This window comes from Dermochelys coriacea, chromosome 19 (genome assembly GCF_009764565.3).
Source record: "Dermochelys coriacea isolate rDerCor1 chromosome 19, rDerCor1.pri.v4, whole genome shotgun sequence".
Taxonomy (NCBI): Eukaryota; Metazoa; Chordata; order Testudines; family Dermochelyidae; genus Dermochelys; species Dermochelys coriacea.
In genome coordinates, this window is record NC_050086.2 from 3,930,338 (window position 1) to 3,952,127 (window position 21,790).

The 21,790-nt window shown below is 38.3% G+C and overlaps 1 protein-coding gene across 8 annotated transcripts in view; it reads right to left on the bottom strand.

The window, feature by feature from the left end:
• Positions 1-21,790, bottom strand: part of LOC119845311 (zinc finger MYM-type protein 4) — a 57,473-nt gene that overhangs the window by 25,896 nt on the left and 9,787 nt on the right. For 4 of the 8 annotated variants that reach the window (XM_038377415.2, XM_043505912.1, XM_038377418.2 and 1 more), the window contains 8 exons: positions 11,956-11,998; positions 11,310-11,834; positions 9,634-9,701; positions 8,794-8,964; positions 4,910-4,988; positions 4,240-4,492; positions 1,980-2,154; positions 1,669-1,881 (listed from right to left, as the gene is read on the bottom strand). In XM_038377415.2, coding sequence (XP_038233343.1) covers positions 1,669-1,881; positions 1,980-2,154; positions 4,240-4,492; positions 4,910-4,988; positions 8,794-8,964; positions 9,634-9,701; positions 11,310-11,834; positions 11,956-11,998 — 1,527 coding nt within the window. Of the gene's footprint in view, positions 1-1,668; positions 1,882-1,979; positions 2,155-4,239; positions 4,493-4,691; positions 4,806-4,909; positions 4,989-8,793; positions 8,965-9,633; positions 9,702-11,309; positions 11,835-11,955; positions 11,999-14,753; positions 14,830-19,110; positions 19,239-21,790 lie in introns of those variants that run through there. The other 4 variants (XM_043505913.1, XM_043505911.1, XM_043505914.1 and 1 more) reach the window with 3 other exon arrangements.

A 21,790-nucleotide genomic window follows, 5' to 3' on the forward strand; every position in this document is an offset into this window, starting at 1 on the left:
AGAATAAAAAAAGCAAGGCTGGAGGCTGACATTAGTAGAGGACACAGTTACAGTTGTGTGGGTGCCTTTGCTATACATTTCTTTAAATTGTTTGATTGCTTAAGTTTAGCCTTAACCAGTTTTTTGGAGTCACATTCCTTTTTTGGGATAAAAACATTCTTGTGATTTTGTACCCTTCAGTTATTGTTATATACTCTCAAAATGTAACACCAGATTAATGGAGATTTTTCTCTAGAAATGTCAAAAAAAAATATCTATCTATCTATCTATCTCAGTGATACTGAAACAATTATTTCATAGAGCTAATGGCTTTTAGCTGCAGAGCTACAAAATATTCACTATTCACATTGGAAAGCAACAATTAGCCAGCTATTATTTAAATAAAATAAATAAATAAAATTGTTAGTTAAAAGGATCAGACAGGGCAGTGAATCAAGCAGGGTTGGGAAGAGAGGAAATAAAGCCCCTCAACTCACTGTCATATGAACATGTTTGAGATACATGTTCGTAACTCATTTATGCAGTACAAATAGGTTTCTCCGATGATATACAACATAAAACTTTGCATAATGACAGGTTTCAGAGTAGCAGCCGTGTTAGTCTGTATTTGCAAAAAGAAAAGGAGTACTTGTGGCACCTTAGAGACTAACAAATTTATTTGAACATAAGCTTTCGTGAGCTATAGCTCACTTCATCGGATGCATTTGGTGGAAAATACCACCAAATGCATCCGATGAAGTGAGCTGTAGCTCACGAAAGCTTATGTTCAAATAAATTTGTTAGTCTCTAAGGTGCCACAAGTACTCCTTTTCTTTTAACATAAAACTTAAATTTGAAATCATTCGTTCCTCGATTTCTACTGCATAAAGACACATTTTTCTCCCTTTTCCCAGTTCCTTTCCATCTAAGACCTGTTCCTTGCTCTTTCATCCAGGTTTAGGCTACAATTTTCAGCAATGATCATTGTTTTTAAAGGTACATTTTTGCATCTGCACATCAATTACCTGCAGATACAAATGCCACCATTTAATCAGCCAAGTACCTGATTTGCAGGCAGAGTCAAGTATCTTGACATCTTAATGGTGATACCTGAATGGACAATGCAAAAATGGAGGTTACATTTAAAATATCAGGGCCTTATTATTTATCTTCTATACAGTGCTACAAATCTATAGGGTACCATATTGTGGTAGGTAGGTGTCAAACAGGTAACTGGTCCCTATACTTAAGGACTTACAACCTAAAGACAACAAAACAAGGGGGATAGCCATTAGAGCTTGAGTGTTCAACATAGGGTTTTCTTAGAGACAGGCTTGAGATATAAGGATGTCATATTGAATTTCTCCAAAGTTGGTGATGTCTGGATATGAGATTTTGGTTCAGGTCTATTTCTAGTTTATCAGAGGTGGAGTCAGAGGAAGCTTAGCATATGCTGGTAGACGTTCTAGGCATGCAAGGTGGCATGAAACAAGGTATGGAGACAAAGTGACACGACAAAGTGACACGTTTGAGCAGAGCTTGAGAAATTAAAGGGCAGAGATGTATTCAGGACAGAGTTAATGAGAAGAACTGAAGCCTTCAGTTGGTCTATTCTAAAGTCTACACTTAATTAAAGTAACTTCTCAATCGATGGGACACATGAAGTTTTAGAAGTATCAAAAAAAGTACCTGTTTGTACCCGGTAACACATGTTGAACTGCAGAATTTCTTTGACTGTCCTTCTATTTGAAGAACGTGGCATTGGCCAGAGCCACTGTAACAGTAGCCTCCACAATTCTCACAGCAGTTCATAGTCAAGTTATTAGCAGAACGGAACTTGGAGAAGCAGGCATCACTGCAGAGTTTGTGTACAACATTCTGATAATTCACTTCATGTCTAATCTAAAAGAATAAAAAGTAAAATAGTTAGTGTCCGAGACATTAAACTGTTCTGATCTGCAGGAAATTCAACTAGATAATAGAAGTTACATATAAATTACCACTGCATTCTTCTGGCACATGCTGCACTTGGTTGAAATGCTGTTAGTATGAATAGTAACAACAGGTTTCCTTTTCAATTCATATGTAGAAAGACATGACTGGCTGCAGAAATCCTTGCTGGAGTTTGTATTGTCAAACTGTGCAGTGATCACATCCTTTGGATTTAGGATCTCTCTATTTAAATTAAAAAAAAAAAAAAAAAAAAAAAAAAAAAAGACAGATCAGCTTGATACATCTATGGCCCTTGGCAGACCAAACACATTCTCTGTAATAGTAGTAGTGCAGTGGTAAGAGAGTGTGACAGTCTCTCACTCCCATGGGCTTTATTTCAATACAGTAGCCTTTCTCAACTATAAAACCACCAGAATACACTGAGACAAAACTTCTTTGTTTAAAAATCTTACTCTCAAGGCGGGTTGTGTTTTTGTTCTTGTTGTGACTGCTTTACACATTAACTTAGACAATTCGGTTTGCTTAGATGTCACTAAGTAACTCTGCTTTAAAATGTAGTATGGAAAATAAGGTGATGTAGACTGTGCAAGAGAAACATTTATCAAAACTTCAGAAAGCAGGATACATAAATTAAAGTCAGAAGAGAGTTCCTTTAACAAGGAAAATACTCATCAGAGGGGAAAAACAACAACAAAATACAACTTCTGATCACTGTGAAGCCTATCCCGAGATGGCCTGACCAGTGCTGTTCCTATCCTTCCTTTTTTCAACCTTTTGTGCTGCTCTATTTGATTCTTAACCACTGAATTTGACAGAGACGAGTTAGTTTTTCCTCTTATTTCCTGCCCTGCCTGCCCTCTTAATTACTGCAACTCTTTTGGCTAAAATTAATTTAAAATTCTTAAAGAGCAAATCTTCTATGCCAATGCTCTTGATGGAAGGCTTCTGACAGTAAAATCAAGTTTAAAATAACACTGCCCTTAGTGCAGATGAGAACTACTTTTCTGAACGCAAATATGAACAGCACACAACTGAAAATTGTTGTATGGATTTTTCTCAGTAATGCATTAAACATACCAACATAACAAACTGCAGTTTTATATTCAAGATGAGCTGACCTTGTCAATCTGAAGGTAACAAATCTGTTGTTGAGGAAGTCACAGTGATATAAACAAAGTAGCATTCATTTTGAAAAGTGACTTTTGTAACTAAAAATACCACATATGAATAACTCTCCTTGATAATCAGATCCTGCCACAATTAGGCTCAGAGGCTATTCATTTGCCTCAGATTATGGTATATATTAGATATTGATGAAAGTTTGAACAGCTACACTCAAAATTTCTCTTGGTTTAGTTTGGAGATAAGGACATAAAAGAAGATATGTTTTATAGGCATTAAAACTGCTTCTGCAGCAGTAGACAACAAATCCTGGTTCAATGCTAATTTCTTATTCAGAACAGGTTTTTCAAATTATGCCTATAAAGGGCAAAGTTTCTTTTTCCATACCTGACAGGAGTTGTGAGCATCTGATTTAGGTCATGACATCCCCATAACCAGAAATTTATTTCATGCTCAAATAATTTCATTTCTTCAGCTCAGCAAGGGTTAGATATTATATAATGAAGTGCCACCTGCGTGCTCTCAGGTGACTTCTTTGGTCAAAAACTTAATGGACAAAACATAACCTTGCAAAGTGGAGAGACTACCCTATTGCTAAGTTCGATAAATAGCTTAGAGAGCTAGAATTTGTAGGAATCTCATGAAATACAAGCTATCAATTACATTCAACTACTAAACTTGATTTTACTTCATTGACTTTAGTAATTTAATTGTTTTAAGTTGAAGAGCATCTGTTAAATGCATTCTCAAAATATATTTAAAACTTGAAGAAGAGTAAGTCTAGTTTTGTATATGATTATTTTTAGAATGGGGGAAAGGGACCAAGTACCTTTTGAGAGGCAAACTTTTATTTCCTGTTGATTTTAACTGGAAAAAAGAAGGTGTGCATATCAGGGTAAGCATTTTAAAAAAATATATGTAGTTGCATACAACAGCCCATTTGCAGTGACAGAAAACCAAGTTCACACTACCATTTGCAGAGAGTTCAATCAGCAGAGGCAGAGAATGAAATGTATTTCTGAAAGGAAAGACTGGTGGTAGAAGTGGATACTGGGGGGCCAGAGGAGGAAGGAGAGGATGTACAATAGCGATCCCTAACAAGCTAACTTTTCTTCACAAAACAAAGCCTTTAATTATTCATCTGAATGTTAGTTATTACTAGAACTAACTAGAACACTGCTTTACTTTGAGCAGCTTGAGCATGTCTTCTTTGTAGAAGCTGGTGGACGAGAAGCTGGAACAGTGTATCCAGTGAGGCACAGTGTGGAGCAGAAGAGCTGAGTAGACCCTTTCCTCTGGTACGCCGTTTGTCCCTTCTGGAGAATTTTTTTACAGCCAGAACAGGAAACCCGAATGGCTGTGGTTGGAACTGAAGGCAGCATTTTACTCATGCCAGAGGATGCCACAGCAGGCTGGAAACCTGATGTCAACTGTGGAGCTAGAAAAACAAGAGGAAATATATATTAACAGCCAATATGTACTGGGTGAAATTCACCCTATGCAGATGGCCAGCCTCTGCATTTGAGGGATTAACTGGGATTTCAGTAATGCACAAGCTTTGTCCATACATACGTATATATGTACCTGGCCTTCTGCACAGGAGCAAATTCTACCCATTGTTATAATTAAATACATACTTTTACATCCCTTTCAGATTTAATTCTCTCTTGGGTTCTGAAATACAAGCGTTTTGTAGGTTCCAACTGAAGAGTGTCCAGAGTGTCTAGAAGCTCAACCAGACTTCATTTCTGCTGCAGTTAGATAGCAAATGAAAAGCATGCTAACCCATGGGGTCATTTTTTGAAATTGAAACATGTGGAAGATTTAATTAAATTTGGTCTTTCCTGTTCCTTACCAAGAGGACTGCCACTGACTGAAAATACAGCACTGATCTTCAGCTCCCCTTCCTGAGTTTTTGGCTGCTGGCCGTACTCCTGAACAAAGGGAAAAGGAGACCAAATAAACAAATCTAACAAAAAGTGACATTAAAACAAATAAAATGACATCAATTCCTTCATAATGTGCTACTGAATACAAGATCCAAGAAACCAAAATAAAAACAAAACAAAAACAAAAACTCTTCATAAACTTCTATGTCAAAAATCAAGGGCCAGAGACATACCAGACATTGTTGCATACATATACCCACTGCATTCTCAAAGCTCACATTGGTGTATGCAAATTGTGTAGTGCTGTGTGTAGATTTCATAGCATGAATTATATGTCCCCTTCCTCAGTTATATTTTCAAGACACTTTGATGGCCAAGTCTTAAAACAAATCCATGCTTATCCCCAAATAATCAGCAGTTATTAGAGAGCTTTTCAGCTACAAAGCACGTTGCAACTTATTGTTCTTGCTCTTGCCTTGTAAAATAGAGGCAAATATAGTCCTCAATTTACATATGAGAAAATAGAGATTATGGATATGAGGAAGTCACTTAAAGGGAGTAGATGTCGGAACTAGAATGAGGTGTTCCTGTCTTCTATTCAGATCATGCACCCCTACTTGCTCTCTCCAGACATTTAAACCAAACAGCAGCCACAACCCAGAAGCAAGGCACATTCTATATGCAGATTCTAAAGTCTAAAAAAATAGTTTCATGGAACTATATAAATGTTTAAACAATTTTCAAAATACAACACATTCAATGTTCTATAAAGGAATCTACAAGGCAGATAAAGTTTATCCTATTTCCAGGCATGTGGGGGCAGTAAAATCCACATATTGTGTATAATGTCAAGCTTTATAATATTTCTATTGGGGATGGAGGAAAATTCCAAACTTCTTTACTAAGACAACTGAGTTACGTCTCTTAGAATTTCTCACAAGAACACCCAGGGATACTAGTCCCCTTTGGGAACTGATGGACTGCAACATTTAAAGTTTCTTCTATTTTTAAAGTGAAGTTTTATCTGTGTGCACCAGAACAGAGCTTTTTTTTTTTTAAACTATAAAAAACAAACAAACTGTAAAATAACTGAAAACCACTACAACTTTTAAGGTTTACAAATCAGCTGTAAACAGACATTTTAACAACTTTAATTATAGTGTTAGCTGCAGGCATTGTTGATAATGGGAGGATCACATCCTGATGTCCATTATGCATGATTAGGTTCTTAGAGAGCAAAATTTCAAAGCAATACAATTGAGCTAAAAACTAGAAAGCATCAGCCTTGAAAATCACTTGCAGCAAAGTGTACTGTGTATTCCAGATTGAAGAAAAAAAAACACATTGCCAATTTAACAAAACCAAATTAAGAAAATCCTCACCAGCTTCCACATCCTCAGTAACAAATAAAGATGATTACTATAGGGTTCAAGTGATTTGTGTGTCTGAGAATTTAAACTTCATATATCTTAGTTTCCAAGTCTTTACTGACATTGATCAATATGACCTTTGATAAGCAAAGGATATCCTGCATTAAGTTCTGCTTTCATAGCCAAACCCATTCAGCCCAAAATAAGAATCTGCAAATTATTACACACAAGAATGAATGTTTAAATTACAGTGAACAAAATAAATAAAACCAAAAAAAAGGTTGTATTCTCCAACCAAACACTGACACAGATATCAACTAGCAAGTCCTAGAGTAAACAAGATTCATGAAATATTTTGTCAGATAATTTGGAATAATACATACACTTGAGAAAAAAAATCACAAAATGTTCATGAACTTTGCACAAACAAAATGAGGTGAAATTTGAATGAATAGTTGTTACAAACGATTTCCATTTTTCTTTACATTTATCTATGAATAACATCTTTGTTCACTTGGACCCAGAAGGCACTATAGTGCAAGTTTCCATTTATTTTTCCTCAAAAATCTTTATAAAGACTAAAAGGGGCAGATACAGAAGAAAGAGTACAAAAAGGTACAGAAAGAACAAAACAAAAAAATCCACCACTGAACAAACCCACCAAAACACAGGCAGCAGTGTCAATGGCACTGATAATACTGTCAGTATTTACAAACCCTAAATTTGTTCTCCTCTTACGTAGGGAAGAATTTCACACACACACACACACTCTCTCTCTCTCTCTCTCTTTTTAAAAGCCTTAGGCAAACACTAATTATCCATCATAATACCCTGTGAGGATGATATTATACCCATATTAGGAATGAGGAAGACTGAAGCATTGTCAAATCAAATGATTTGCTTAAGGCCACAAAACAATCGAGTGGCAAAGATAAGTTAGAACTTTTAAAATCCTGCCCACACCCCTCTGCCACCACATTCAATCCACTAGCCCAGTGGTGCCCAACTTATTACACAGGAGGGCCACATAAACCTAAGGAGGGCCACATAAACCTAAGCACAATCTTATGTGGGAGGCCAAACAGATTCTACATATTTTAATAAGATTTAAACTCACCTGTATTGATTTATATTTTAAGTTCAGTTTGTTTCGTATGTATTTAGATAGACCAGTGGTTCCCAAACTTGTTCCGCTGCTTGTACAGGGAAAGCCCCTGGTGGGCCGGGCCGGGCCGTTTACCTGCCGTGTCTGCAGGTTCGGCCGATCATGGCTCCCAGTGGCCAGGGTTCGTTGCTTCAGGTGCAGCAGCGAACCGCGGCCAGCGGGAGCCGCGATCGGCCGAACCTGCGGACGCGGCAGGTAAACCAGCCTGGCCCGCTAGGGGCTTTCCCCGCACAAGCAGCGGAACAAGTTTGGGAACCACTGAGAAAGACAATACTGTATATAGAAACAACCTATTTATACATTTGTGTAAACTAAAATGTAAACATGATGACAAAACGCTAATGAATCAGCCATTAGTATATTGTGCTGAAGCAGGCTGCGGGCCTTATGAAATGCACTGGTGGACCGTGTATGGCCCATGGGCCGTCGATTGGGCACCACTGCATTAGACCAATGGTTCTCAACCTTAGAATCATTAAACTTTTTTCTGTATAGTCACAAAAATTTCTATAAAGCTCAAGAATTCAAGAAACCATTTAAGCATACACTTAAGTGTCCCTATAACTGAAGTCAAGGGAATGGGAGTTAAGCATATGGTTAATTGCTTTTGTGAATCAAGGCCTCTATGGGTACGTCTACACAGGGATAAAAGACCCATGGCACAGCTGCAGTTGGCCCGGAGCAGCTGACTTGGGCTCATTGGACTCAGGCTCTGGGCTGAAAATATTGCTATATAGACGTTTGGGGTCGGGCCCTGCAAGCCTGAGCCAGCTGATCTGGGCCACCCACAAGTTTTTTATCCCCGTGTAGACACTCCCTAAGCTTCATTTCCAAAAAATTGTTTCTAGCCCTTATGCTTATGAAGGTAATCTTTCGGATGTAAACAGCAGATGTAGTCTATTTTTATATACTGCTAAGGTGTGACAATTCACAAAATAGTCAATAAAAACCATGACTTATACTTTAGATTTTTTTTTTAAACATGACATTGCCATGGGCTGGACCGAAGTATCTACTTTAGCCACAAATGACATAATAAACTTATATGCAGTGCTATGTTTTTAAAAAATTATGTATTACAGCATTTTTGTTTTTACTTAAACAGTATGAAACAATCTGGGATACGGGGTCATGGGAGGAAAAAAGTTGTTTGGTTTTGGGATTGGGGCTAGTAAAAGATAGAGAATCCCTGCACTAAGATGTACTGCCTGTAGGACTAAGCTTCAACCAACAACCAAGTGCAAGATTTAATTCATATCCAGTTTATAGCACTGGATGTAAGAAACCAGAATATAAAAAGTAGTAGCAGCCTTACCTCAGAGTTATCAGGTTCATCTTTAATTTTGTCTAACAGTCCCTGCTGTGGTGCCATAGCTTTATCATATTCATCATCCAAAGGCTCTTCCTTAATTCTAATATTTGATGCAAAGGAATTCCCCAGCTCCTGACCAATAGATTCCTTACTAGCAAACAGGTAGCTAGACTCCTGAAGCACAATAATATGAAAAAGAATTACACAATATCCAACGTTTAGATGACCATTTCCTATACGTCTGTAACTATTCCCTTCCCTCTTCAAATGCTTTGGCTCTTGTAAACAAAGCAACAGACAGTTAAAAACAGTAGGCTCTACAAATCTAGGATGAAATCATGGCCTCACTGAAGTCAATGGTAAAACTCCCACAGACTTCAGTAGGGTCAGGATTTCATCTATTAAGTAGTTTTTCCGCATCAGAACGGCAATACTCGGTCAGACCAAAGGTCCATCTGCCCTTTGTCTGTTCCTCTGGACAATGCCAGGTGAGCCAGAGGAAATGAACAGAACAGGTAATCATTAGGTGATCCATTCCATCGCCAGTCCCAGCTTCTAGCAAACGGCATGGGGCACTGCAGAAGAGCTCACTAAAAAGCAACCACTTGTTTGGTCTCTAAATGATGTGTACAGCAACTTTACTACCAAGGGCCCGCATCCAAAGAGGGTGGGCAAAATTAAAATAATCTGCATTTGATCTTTCAAAGTAGCAAAAATGTATATGGAGACAAACTGCAGATATTTTTTAAAAATTCATTTTCAAAGCTACACTCACACATAAAACAGTTATTTTGAAATACATTTTGCTATACCAAAAAATCCCCTGAGAGATCCATAACTTACCCTGAAGTTAGTTTCTGGAATCTGTGGTGCTAACTGTGTCCGTAATGTTTCTTCTACTTGATTAGTAACTGGGGAAAATGTATATTAAAGTGAATACAGTTCTTAGACAAAACGGCTTCAAATCTGTCTTGGGTCTCTGAATATCTCCAATGTATTATAATCAAACTTCTCCTTCTCTTCCTTCCCAAAGCAGGTCAAATATAATGCTCAAACAGAATTAAGATTTTTGTTCTTCTATTAGACAATTTATTTCCCCACATCAGTGAAATGGTCATAAAATTCTGAAGCAGATACCCCTCCCTGTGGGTTATTTGCATCTGAATGAACTCTGAGGATCCTGCCATGTTTCTGCATTTACATTTATACCTGGTTATTGATTTTTTCAAAACAAGGAAGCAAAAACGACTCAACTATTTCTTGCTTTTCTGCCCCTTTCCCTCACTCCATAAGTACTAGCAGCTAATACACGAAGAGATGTATTCAGTGCATGCTCTTCTTAAAAATGTTCAAAGATACTGCATTTGTTACACAAGTCTAGCAAGTTTGTGAACATTTTTTATGTTGTCACAGTTAGTGGGCACTTTACTCAAGGTTGCAAAAAGTGTTTGAGAGTTTGAACTTTAAGCTCATCATAATTTTCCAAAATATGCCCCTCTGGGACAGAAATATTTTGTGCTTGGTCTCTGCTGAGATTCAGACATACACTGAGATTGTAAGACATTGATTTTAAAATACTTGTAGAGTTACAAGCCTTTGAAAATGCAGGATTGGGTATACACAGCAATAAATACCCGAGATATAAATTGCAGAACACTAAAAAGCAGCAATCAGAAATCTCTCATTCCAGGACCAGTCCTAAAGCCTACTTTCTCCCCATCCCCAGAGATTTCTGAACATGATTAGATCGTATGTTCATTCAGCTTGTTTTGTTACTGCCAAGCTTTGCATCCCACACTGTACTGAGGCTTCCAGGGCCTGGGAAGTTTGAAATAGGTGCATGGGTAGCAGGACCACTAGACCACTTTCAGGCTCCCTTGACTGAGGAGAGGATCCCCAGGCATCCCTTTGGCCCTGTCCATGATGGTTGGAGAGGGAGTCCAAGAAGCAAATTCTTTGTTCCAATAGAGTGTGTCTCAAAGCTGCTCTCTAGCTGACTTCTTGAAGGCACTAGTATAGCTCTAATAAATTTTCCCCATTGCCACTATGAAAGGCACATTCCTTGAATGGAACACATATTAATAGCATGCATTTCACAGAAGCATCAGTGCACTACTGACAAACTCTTAAAGACAAAAATCATGGAAGAGAAAAATGGAAGTATAAAGAGACTGCAAAGAACATGATCACAATCACAGTAAGAAAGTTTAAGGTAACATTGAGCTCGCTTAATAAAGCCTCAATTAACAGGGTTTAGGTTGAGATATTGCGAAGAAGGCTAAGGGAGTCAAGCACCCAATGCCTAAAGGCTAGAATTTTCAGAAGAGCCTAAATACATAAATGCATATTTTATAAATTGTCATATTTCAGGGTTTAATGTAAAATACTTTCCCTGCATTCAAGTGGACACATTACCCTCTCCAAGATAATGAGTTACCTAACTAACTCTACGAGTGGTCTGTATCTAGTTCTCTTTTTCCCCTCTCTTGAGCTGTTATTCCTGTGGGTTAAACTGTTACCTGCTTTATCAAGGAAACTGCTTTTCAATCTGGAATCCAACTCTTTAGGAATTTTTTCCAAACGTTTTTCACGTTCTTGGAAAGGTCCTTCTCTGCTTTTCTCTTTTGTTGAAAAAGTCTCTTTACCATTATCTCTTGCTATGCTAAAATCCTTCCGAATAGGTTTAAATATAGGGCCCTGGTCACATGATGAAGTTATGTCCTTTTGGATTGCATTTTGTATTTGCAATTCTTTTTCACTGTCCAATTCATGTTCTGTAACTCTCTTTCCATCCTCCAGGTTATCTTCAGTGTGAATCGTAGAAGGGAGACCGTCTTTTGGAGTAAAATTTTGATCGTCCTCATTGTCACTCCCAACAACTGGAATCCCTGCAAGATCCCCCGAGTTCAGAAAATAATCGTCTTCATCCAGCAGTGAGTTTTCAGAGCCCGTTCGATTCTGCATTTCATAGGATATGCTTTCAAGGGCAGGTATTAAATTGTGATCCGTGTCCTCAGACATTTCTGCCTCCAGAATATCACCACCTATGAATAAGGAAAAAAAGTCTTCAAAAAACCACCATGTTTGCGTTTAACAGAGACTATGCATATAGCATTAAACTTTATCTTACTCGTAAATACATACATAAATAAAAGAAGCACTTACATTTCTCTGTAATGTCAAAAACTGCATTAGATTTGTCTTCAAACTGTAAGAAGGAAAGCATTACATGATTATCCATGGCAAGTGTGATGTATTGTAGAGTAACTTACCCTACAACAAAAATCATAACCCACCACCACCAAAATTGTCAATACAAGATATTGTAAATTAGGATTACTCTATTCTGCAATATAACTCATTAGAAGTTGCAAAGTGACATTTATTGTAGCTGCTTTAGTAGTGTACAGAAAAGCACAGTATGGAGGTTTAGAATTAATACTGCCTCACTTAAGAAAAAAGGATAAAAAAAACAACCCCAATTTAGTTTAATCCCCACCCCACCCCAAAAAAACCAACAGAAAAACCCCACACACCCAAATAAGTAAAGATCAGAGATTCTACCCAAGGGAAACTAAGGCCTAATGTAGTCTAAATTAGCCTTTGTCATACCCAAATACTAAGGTGACCAGCACACTATGAATATAGGGACACCAGCACACAGAACTTCCATTGATCTTATGGGCTGCATAACCATAACGGATACTCTTGCCATTTGGCCAGGAATTTCCCCTTTTTCCGTAACACACATACAAAGTAACACCTTATTTCCCAAGAGTTTTGACAGTGCATGAGAGTAAGGGACGGAACTGAAAAGTGCTTGTTTTTATGTATTGTATGGAACATGTGTTTTCATTATACATTCCCTGATAGATGTTAACATTGATAGCATCCTTTGAGGCTTTTCAAAGCAAGAATATCCACCAAGGAGAACCAGAATGTTCAACAGCATTATTATTATTTCTTCTCTGACATATCTTTCCTTTCAATGGAAATGGTAAAGCTTCCTTTTTAAGTCATATCTGCTTTCTTAAGGTAAGAGGTAAAGAAGTTAAACTTCCCATCGAGGCTAGAATAATCTTTGCCCTCCTCATCTGGAGCACAAGCTAAGATTAGACAAACAGACATCCCCTTATGTAATGTGTAGCTCCTGGAAGGTTTGAGCTTTCTTACTGCTGCAAAAAGAAAAGGAGAACTTGTGGCACCTTAGAGACTAACTAATTTATTTGAGCATAAGCTTTCGTGAGCTACAGCTCACTTCATCAGATGCATTAATTTGGCAATGTCTGGTGAGATGCAAATCTCAGGCTGGTCTATGGGCCCAATTCTCTTCTCAGTTACATTAGTGTAAATCAGGAGTATTTCCACTGAAGTGAATGGAGTTACATTAGTGTAAAATCACTGTGAGAATAAAATCAGAATCTATAAATCCAGAACTCTTCCTAGCGCTGGTACCGAGATGTGGAGAACCCAAGAGAGAAGGATGCAGTACTGGAAGTGTCCCTGGTAGCAGATTCTCAGTAGGCACTTGCTGCCATTTCCCCAGGGTGTGCAGGTATGTATCCATACTGGAAGTCTCCTGTAAGAGGTTCAATTCTACATCCAGATCCAGTAGCAATGTTTTCACTCTTCTTCATGAGGACAAAGAACATACTAGAGAGAACTTGCTAGTGAGGCATTTTAAGTTTCCGATGGAGATGAAACATTAGACCAACTCATTCTCCTTCTTGAGTTGCATTAAAATCTTAAGTGATTCTTGAATAGCTCTGAGAATTAATTTTTAGGATCCACCATAGCCTTTGGTAGTCATCTTACACGTGTTCAGAATCTAGCTATTCTTCCTCCTCTCCAGGTCCCATATGTGCTGGCGAAGTGTTGAAGTCCTGTAGTTCCCAGAGGCTGGAGTGTTAGAACCCTAATTACTTCTGCTCCATGGAGGGGATTCAGAACCATAAAATGTTAGAGATGAAGAAAGGGCCAGAGAGATATTTGCTTTATGGCAGATTTGCAGGATGTGTCCTTTATGGAATTCAAAACCTTGCCATGATCAATTTGACAAGGAATCAGACGATAATGGAGTCTACATAGAGGATGCTGAAGCTGGAAAGTTATACCTCAAGAACACATCAATTTTTCCATCCCTGAAGTCTTTTGGAAAGAAATCACTGTTAAAAGAGAGATTTATCCTGTAGAGGACCTCTCTAACTTGAGCACTTTGACAAAGTACTGTACAATCCTTTTTCACTTTATAGAAACTGAGAGATCCTGGAATTGTCACCTGTAGGTTTGCCCCTCAATAAACTAACTGCTTCATTCAGGGAAATGAGAGGTTCAACTTAGATTTCACAGTAGCAGCCGTCTTAGTCTGTATTTGCAAAAAGAAAAAGGAGTACTTGTGGCACCTTAGAGACTAACAATTTATTTGAGCATAAGCTTTCGTGAGCTACAGCTCACTTCATCGGATGCATCCGATGAAGTGAGCTGTAGCTCACGAAAGCGCTATGCTCAAATAAATTTGTTAGTCTCTAAGGTGCCTCAAGTACTCCTTTTTCTTTCAACTTAGATTGTAACACATAAGTGTTTGTATAGCACCTAGCATTATGGGACATTAGGCACCAACATACAATACCAAGTTCCTTTCTGAACAGGTAGAAAAATATTTGAAATTTAGCCAGCTTGGAATGGCTCTTAAAGTGTTTTACCACATTTTCAACCATCAGATTATTCTTGAAGGAAAACCTGTTTTGATTTGTCTCTTTCCTCTATGGAGCTGTCAGAATGAGAGGTGATGTATACGTTTTCCTTGGGCGTTAGTAGATCTTTAGGATTTATTCTTTTTACAGGATTCAAGGAATACATGAAAACATGAATAGATCACTAGTGTGTTTTTATTTCTACTTTGTTTTACCCTGCTGGCAACCATTGAAGGCCTAGTTTTATATACAGTATATCACACAATCCACCTTAGAATTAAATATCCTTCTGATAGGTTCTCTTCTTGGGACTCTTAATAGACTTAGAGGAGCCTTCAACCACAGCGGGAACAAGGAGTAATTGACGTGGGAAAGACATATTGGAGTGTAACTACTTAGGTAAATGCAGAAGCAAGAACTGAGAACAGAGGTACCAAGTCTAGATGTGTTGGAGAAACTTCTCTGCCTATTGCCAATAAGGCCAACCTATAAAGCTTCAGAACATAGGAACTATAATACCTGATCGGTCTACCTAGTCCAGTATCCAGTTTTTGACAGTGGCCAGCACCAAAACCCTCCCAGGAAGGGGCAAAAATCCTCAAAATGGGCACTCAATGACCAGCCTATTGCGACTGGGGGAAAACTTTCCCCTATCAATCAGTGGTTTAATTATATACTGAAGAGTGAGGGTTTATATCCTTTTTTTCCTCTCTAACTGGATATTCTCACTACTCATATATATTTCTAATCCATTTTTTAATCCTATTATACTCTATGTCTCCATGTTATCTCATGGAAGTAAGTTCCATGTTTATACATTTTGTTGTAACAAATAATTACCTTTTAGCAGTTTTGAATTTGTTGCTTTCAATTTCTTTGGGTGCCCCCACCATTCTTGTAGTACGAGAAAGGGTAAATAAGAATGCCCAACTGGCCTTCTCTATACCTTCTTTACTTTGTATACTTCTATCATGCTATCTCTTCCTTGTCTCTCTCTAAGAAGTCCCCAATATTTCCTCACTGGAAGTCTTTCCATGCTCCAAACAAATGTCATCTAATTCTGAATGCCATCTATTCTGCTCTAGCCTTTTAGAAGGTGCCAAGAATGAACAAAGTATTCCAAGTGTGGCTATATATTTGACTTATACAATGATATTAAACATATTTTTCAATCCCATTCCTTATGCATTCCAATATTGTTTAGTTTAAACAAAAAACACTCCTGCATATTGAACAGAAATTTTCACTGAACTTCCAAGGAAACCCTAATAATGGCGTAGCCCCAACTTGTTGGGGAGCAGCCCTGGTTCTTGACCTATCCAATCTCCCTTAAGTCTATCTAAGCTTCTGCTCTTCTTTACCATCATACTGTTGCACTGAACGAACAGACCCCAACAGCCATTTGGAGGTAGGGGCTGAAATGCTCAGATTATATACACATAGGAAGAGGTAGGTACCTCTTCCGGAGACAAAGACAACTTCCTTCATCTTTGCTGCACTGAGTAAGTACCTAGCAAGTACAGCACTTGCATTCTCCTTTTGCCCTTTTCAGCCATCCCCCAAAACTCCTCTGACCTTCCAAAGTTGAGGCTAGACTGCCTAATTTTCTAAGGGCAGAACCATGTGACATGAACTCCCACAGAAGTCTTCGAAGGTTGAGAGTTCTGAGCACCACACATCATCAAGACCTAAAAACATAAGTCTGCAGATTGGCCATTGCTTTTTCAAAAAAGGCAGATGTTTTTGCTCGTCATAGTGCAATCTTAGGAGGCTCACCCCTCAAGTGTCTGCTCTACCACTAGTAAAAAAGAAAAGGAGTACTTGTGGCACCTTAGAGACTAACAAATTTATTTGAGCATAAGCTTTCGTGAGCTGTAGCTGTAGCTCACGAAAGCTTATGCTCAAATAAATTTGTTAGTCTCTAAGGTGCCACAAGTACTCCTTTTCTTTTTTGCGAATACAGACTAACACAGCTGCTACTCTATCACTAGTGTAGCTCTGATGAGTGGTGCACAATTTCTTTCTAGAAAATTTTAGGAGAAAAACAACATAGTCCCTATAGTTGCATAACTAGAACAAAGAGCTGGCTTCAGAGTTTGAAGTTATTTTCATATACAAAATAGTGCATAAGTGTACAGAGCAATTTGCTCACAGTACAGTATCCTACTGATTACAAGAAGCAGTACACAACTACTCTAAACGGGGATGAGAACATAGTCATCTTATAGGAAACAGAAAAAGTCAATATCCAAAACCAAAGTGTTGTTGCACTGAGTAATACAGGGACACTAAAATAGCAGGGTTTTTATAAGTTACCATATTATGCTAATACAGATGTTCTGGTGTGATATTACAAGTAGACTCACAATAACTGCAATTAACAAACAAGAGGAGGAGGGAGGAAAGTTTTTCCCCATAAAAAACTGCTTGACCTGCACTGTCCCAAAGCAGAGTTTAAGGAAGCTGGCTGCAAAAATTAGCAATAAAATAAGATAAATGAGTGTTCTTGCTACTCACATTACAACATCACTTTGTAGTCCTGACTTGATTGCACATAGGTTTTAATAGACAACAGCACAATTGACACACTCCTTTCCAGTGGATCATAATACCCTCATGCTAGTTACCACAGGCCTTATTGGGTTGTTCCGCATGTAGTCTTTTCCCTTTAAATGGTATACATACTGGAAAACATGCTGTGTTGCATTTAAGGCAATGATCTGATCCTCTCTCCGACTACACTACTTCATGGTAACTCTACTGTAAGAGCTACAGCTCCAGTCAACGTGAGAAAATTGTTAGTCCATACCACTTTAAATTCTTCTGAACACTGCCTTCACTTTCCCCTAAGTTTGGTCTCCTTACATCGCTGGCAATGTGTTTTAGTGATCCAAGTACGGAACTGGAGTCCAGGAATTCTCATCATGGCTCAACTGCTGATCCACTGCATTACCCTGAGAAAGTTAATTTGAACATTGCACCTCAGTTTCCCAAACTAGCATGAGGATGCCAGTACTTCACAAAGATGTTGTAAGGATCACTTAATATCTGTAAAGCTATTTAAACATGCAAGTTGCTAAATAAGTAGCAAGTATTATTTTGGAAACCAGATCCTACTGCTTATAGGTCTGATCTTGCTGAACACCTTCAACCCCTATTCAAGTCGGTGGGAATTGGGGGCATTCTGCATATCACATGAAGTATCCCACATATTGCAGGGCAGAGCTCCATGTACTGTATCTATCACCCACACTTCTTTATGATGCACATTTGTTATAGCTAGAAGGACCTGTAAGAAGATGGAGCACACCAAGCTCCAATAGTCTGTGCCTGACATTCCAAGTGTATTCCCAAAAGTGATCTTAATAAATTAAGGCAAAATGTAGGATTACTGCACCACTTTGCTAGCCAAAGAGCTTTTTTTCTAAGTGAGGATATTTTATTTTGCTATGTATTCATATCACATCATTTCTATAAAGTGCACTTAGTGCGATAGGTATGCTTATGACAGCTAAATTCTAAAACTAGCAAAAGTTATGTGTTGCTATTTTTCATAATGGAGATGTTTTAGAATAATATGGATTTTAAGTATTTTCTCAAGTTTGAAGATTACATTATCTTGTATTCTGCATATCCAAAGTGCTCTTCAGCTGTGCACACAAGAAGCCTGCTTAGGTGTTAGCTTGTTTAAAGAAAATAAGGCTTTTGATAAGCTGGGCACCAAAATATTTAGCAGAATTGTCAAATTAATCTAAGTAAATCCGATATGTTGTGCTTTAGTTTAATTCTTCCTTTTAAGCCTAAGCATCTAAACAACCACACTGCTGTGTAAAATGTATTTTATACTCAAGTTGCAAGGCACATCAGAATTATTAGACACTAGAAAGCTCACCACTAACCCCTTTTTTTTGCCTGGCATAGGTGGCAGAAGGGCATTAACTGTAGTTTAGTATTATACACTTTAATTTGAAATAATTAAAAACTTGTTCATAATTACAATGTCATTCAAAATGGCAACAACATCCATAAACCAAACATTTAATTAATAATTATTTTTGTGTAATACAAAGAGTAAGGCTGCCTTGAGGCTGGCAATTTCATTTTTTATGAAAAACAGGTAAGTATAACATTTTTTAAAAATAAACCATTTAGTTCCCTCTCTTGTTCCTTTGTAACAACCCCTTGGAAGCTTGAAATATTTTTTCCCTTCACAGGTTTTCACCACATAGGTTTTAGGACTGATTATGAGCAGGGATGCTAGGTCAACTGTAATATATATTTTTTAAAATCACAGATTCCACAGTCTCCTACCTCCTATGCAGTTTCCCTTGTGCGCACATACCACAGCCATATCGCTTTGGAAAACAGAAAACTTTTACAGAAGCCTGAATTTTTTTTAAAAAAAGTCTTTCAAAATGTAATTAATATTCCTGAACCCAGGTATAACGAGGTCAGGAAGTGCTCCCTGACCCTTGGTGCATGACATCACTGGAGGGTTGTTAGGCATTCAGCCAATCACATTGCCCCTCCTAGATTTGAAACCTGTACAACACAAATAGTTAAAATTAATCAGTGGGCCATTCTTAGGGCTCCTTTTGCAGAATAACAGAGACCAATTGATTCATACCTTCAAACACCTAGAGAATGAGGAGAGCAGAGGGTAACAAAGAGCCAGCCTGCTGCAAATACCTGCTACAGGAAAAGAAGCACTTCAACAGGAAGAGAACCCCTAGAGGTCAGAAGAGCCATAGAGATCTGTGAATAAGAGAGCCACAGAGTGTGCATTAAAGACTGCTATTTAATTCTACAGAGCCCCCTAGCAGCTTCAGCAGTTTCAGCTGCCTGTAGCTAGCGTCTTATTTCTGCCATTCAGTTGCAGTGGGTGTGTAATGTATTTCTGTGTTATTTCTGGAGATAGTTGAAATAAAGTTTTGCTCTATCATGTCTCTGGAATTTTAATTTCTACTACATTGTAAGCATTTTTAGATACAAATCTATTCTGAAACAGAAAAAAAAATTCAACTAAATTTGAATTTAACAATGGGGAAGTATCAACAAGACCCTATCATTTCTCCACATGTTTGGGGAGGTGAGATATATATGGGTTGTCAATGAACATGCCGATTTTCTTTTAAGTCAAAGAACCGCATTACAACATGCATTTTAGAGAATAATTGCAAAGTACATAGAAGTACAAATACTGTGAGGTGTATCTTTAAATTCAGTGGACTGTAAATACTCAACACCTCATAGGATTGGGCCCAGATTTTTTTAAATCAAGATTTTAGCCTAACCTTGATAATGTCCCTTTAATTACAGTTATTTTTTTTCTTTTTAAGCATAGAACAATTCCTAACAATTCTACATGCATGTTAAAAAATACAAGGAAGACATTTTTGTTTGCATATTGCTTCTGACCTTTTATTCATGATAAATGTAAGGCTATACTTCATCCAAGGTTATTAGGCCATCTAAGCTCCAAAAAAAATTCTCAAATATCCTTAATAGATTAACAGTGAGTGCTAGCATCTTTACCCAAGCATCTAGGCTCCTACTATACATGAAGCCTAACCCTGCATTATGCTGATGGCATCACCCCCACCCACCCAGAATCTCAGTGCAGATTGCAACAAAGCTATAGGAGGTCAGGCAAATGGTTTCCTCACATGCATACACACTCTTTACTGCATAGTTTTGCAAATATTTGGTACTCGTAGTTGTACCCAATAAAAGCAGAAAGGGCTCCTACTCCCATAAAAAAATCCTCACCAAAAAAATGCAATAGTGGGGGGGAAACCTTCCTACCTGGCCCAATGTCCCCGAATAGGAAGGCTGTGGTTTGCAGCAGTTTTGTGCTGGTTGCAAAACCACCAGCCTAGCGCACATGGAGCGGAAGCCTGCCAATCTAGATGCCTGGAACCTACAACCATTTAAACCAAAAAAAAAAAAAAAAAGGGGGGGGGGAGTGGGCAAGAGGATTTGGGAGGTTATATCAGTTACATGCTGAACATCCTTCCTCCTCCTGCCATTTAAGTCATTATACACACACATCCCCCAAATCCATGGATTGTGGTGAAACACATTTGCAACTCACTTTGAATTTTAGAAGAACTCTCACTTACACCAGTGTAAATCAGGAGGAACTTCACTGAAGTCAGAGTTACAATGGTATAAACCAGGATGAAAGCAAATCAGTCCCTATACATTTTAGCAGCAAATGTTACTGATGTGATATTTATTAGATGAATTATTCCAAACCAAGTTTCACTTTACATATTTTATTAATCTATTAGAATGTTTGTATTTTCCAGATTGAAAGTATATGCTTAGAAGGATTTGTCCGCAGCTTCCAAAAAGTTAACATTTCCTCAGTTAGGAGATTCTATCCTGCAAGGTGCTGAGAGCTCTCTGCTCCCATTTAACTCAATGTGAGTTGAGGAGGTCATTCAGTATCTCACAGGATTGAGGTTTTGATCACGTTATAAAAAAAACAAAAAACATGCATTTAAATTAATACAGCCAACTGACAATGATGACTACAAATATACTGTTTGGGGCCAAAGGACCAGCATACCAGAATCTAAGAGACACACTTTCCTTTGCTCCGTGTATCTCCCAAGAGGTTAACTAGTTAACCACATTAACAATTGTTTTGTCAGAAATTATATTACTAACGGAACATCAATTTCCATCCCACCATCAAGCTCAGCCTGGACCAGTCCACACAAGAGATCCACTTCCTGGACACTACGGTACTAATAAGCCATGGTCACATAAACAGCACCCTATGCTGGAAACCTACTGACCGCTATTCCTACCTACATGCCTTCAGCTTTCATCCGGACCACACCACACGATCCATTGTCTACAGCCAAGCTCTACGATACAACCGCATTTGCTCCAACCCCTCAGACAGAGACAAACACCTACAAGATCTCTATCAAGCGTTCTTACAACTACAATATCCACCTGCTGAAGTGAAGAAACAGATTGACAGAGCCAGAAGAGCACCCAGAAATTACCTACTACAGGACAGGCCCAACCAAGAAAACAACAGAACGCCACTAACCATCACCTTCAGCCCTCAACTAAAACCACTCCAACGCATCATCAAGGATCTACAACCTATCCCGAAGGACGACCCATCACTCTCACAGATCTTGGGAGACAGGCCAGTCCTTGCTTACAGACAGCCCCCCAACCTGAAGCAAATACTCACCAGCAACCACACACCACATAACAGAACCACTAACCCAGGAACCTCTCCTTGCAACAAAGCCCGTGCCAACTGTGTCCACATATCTATT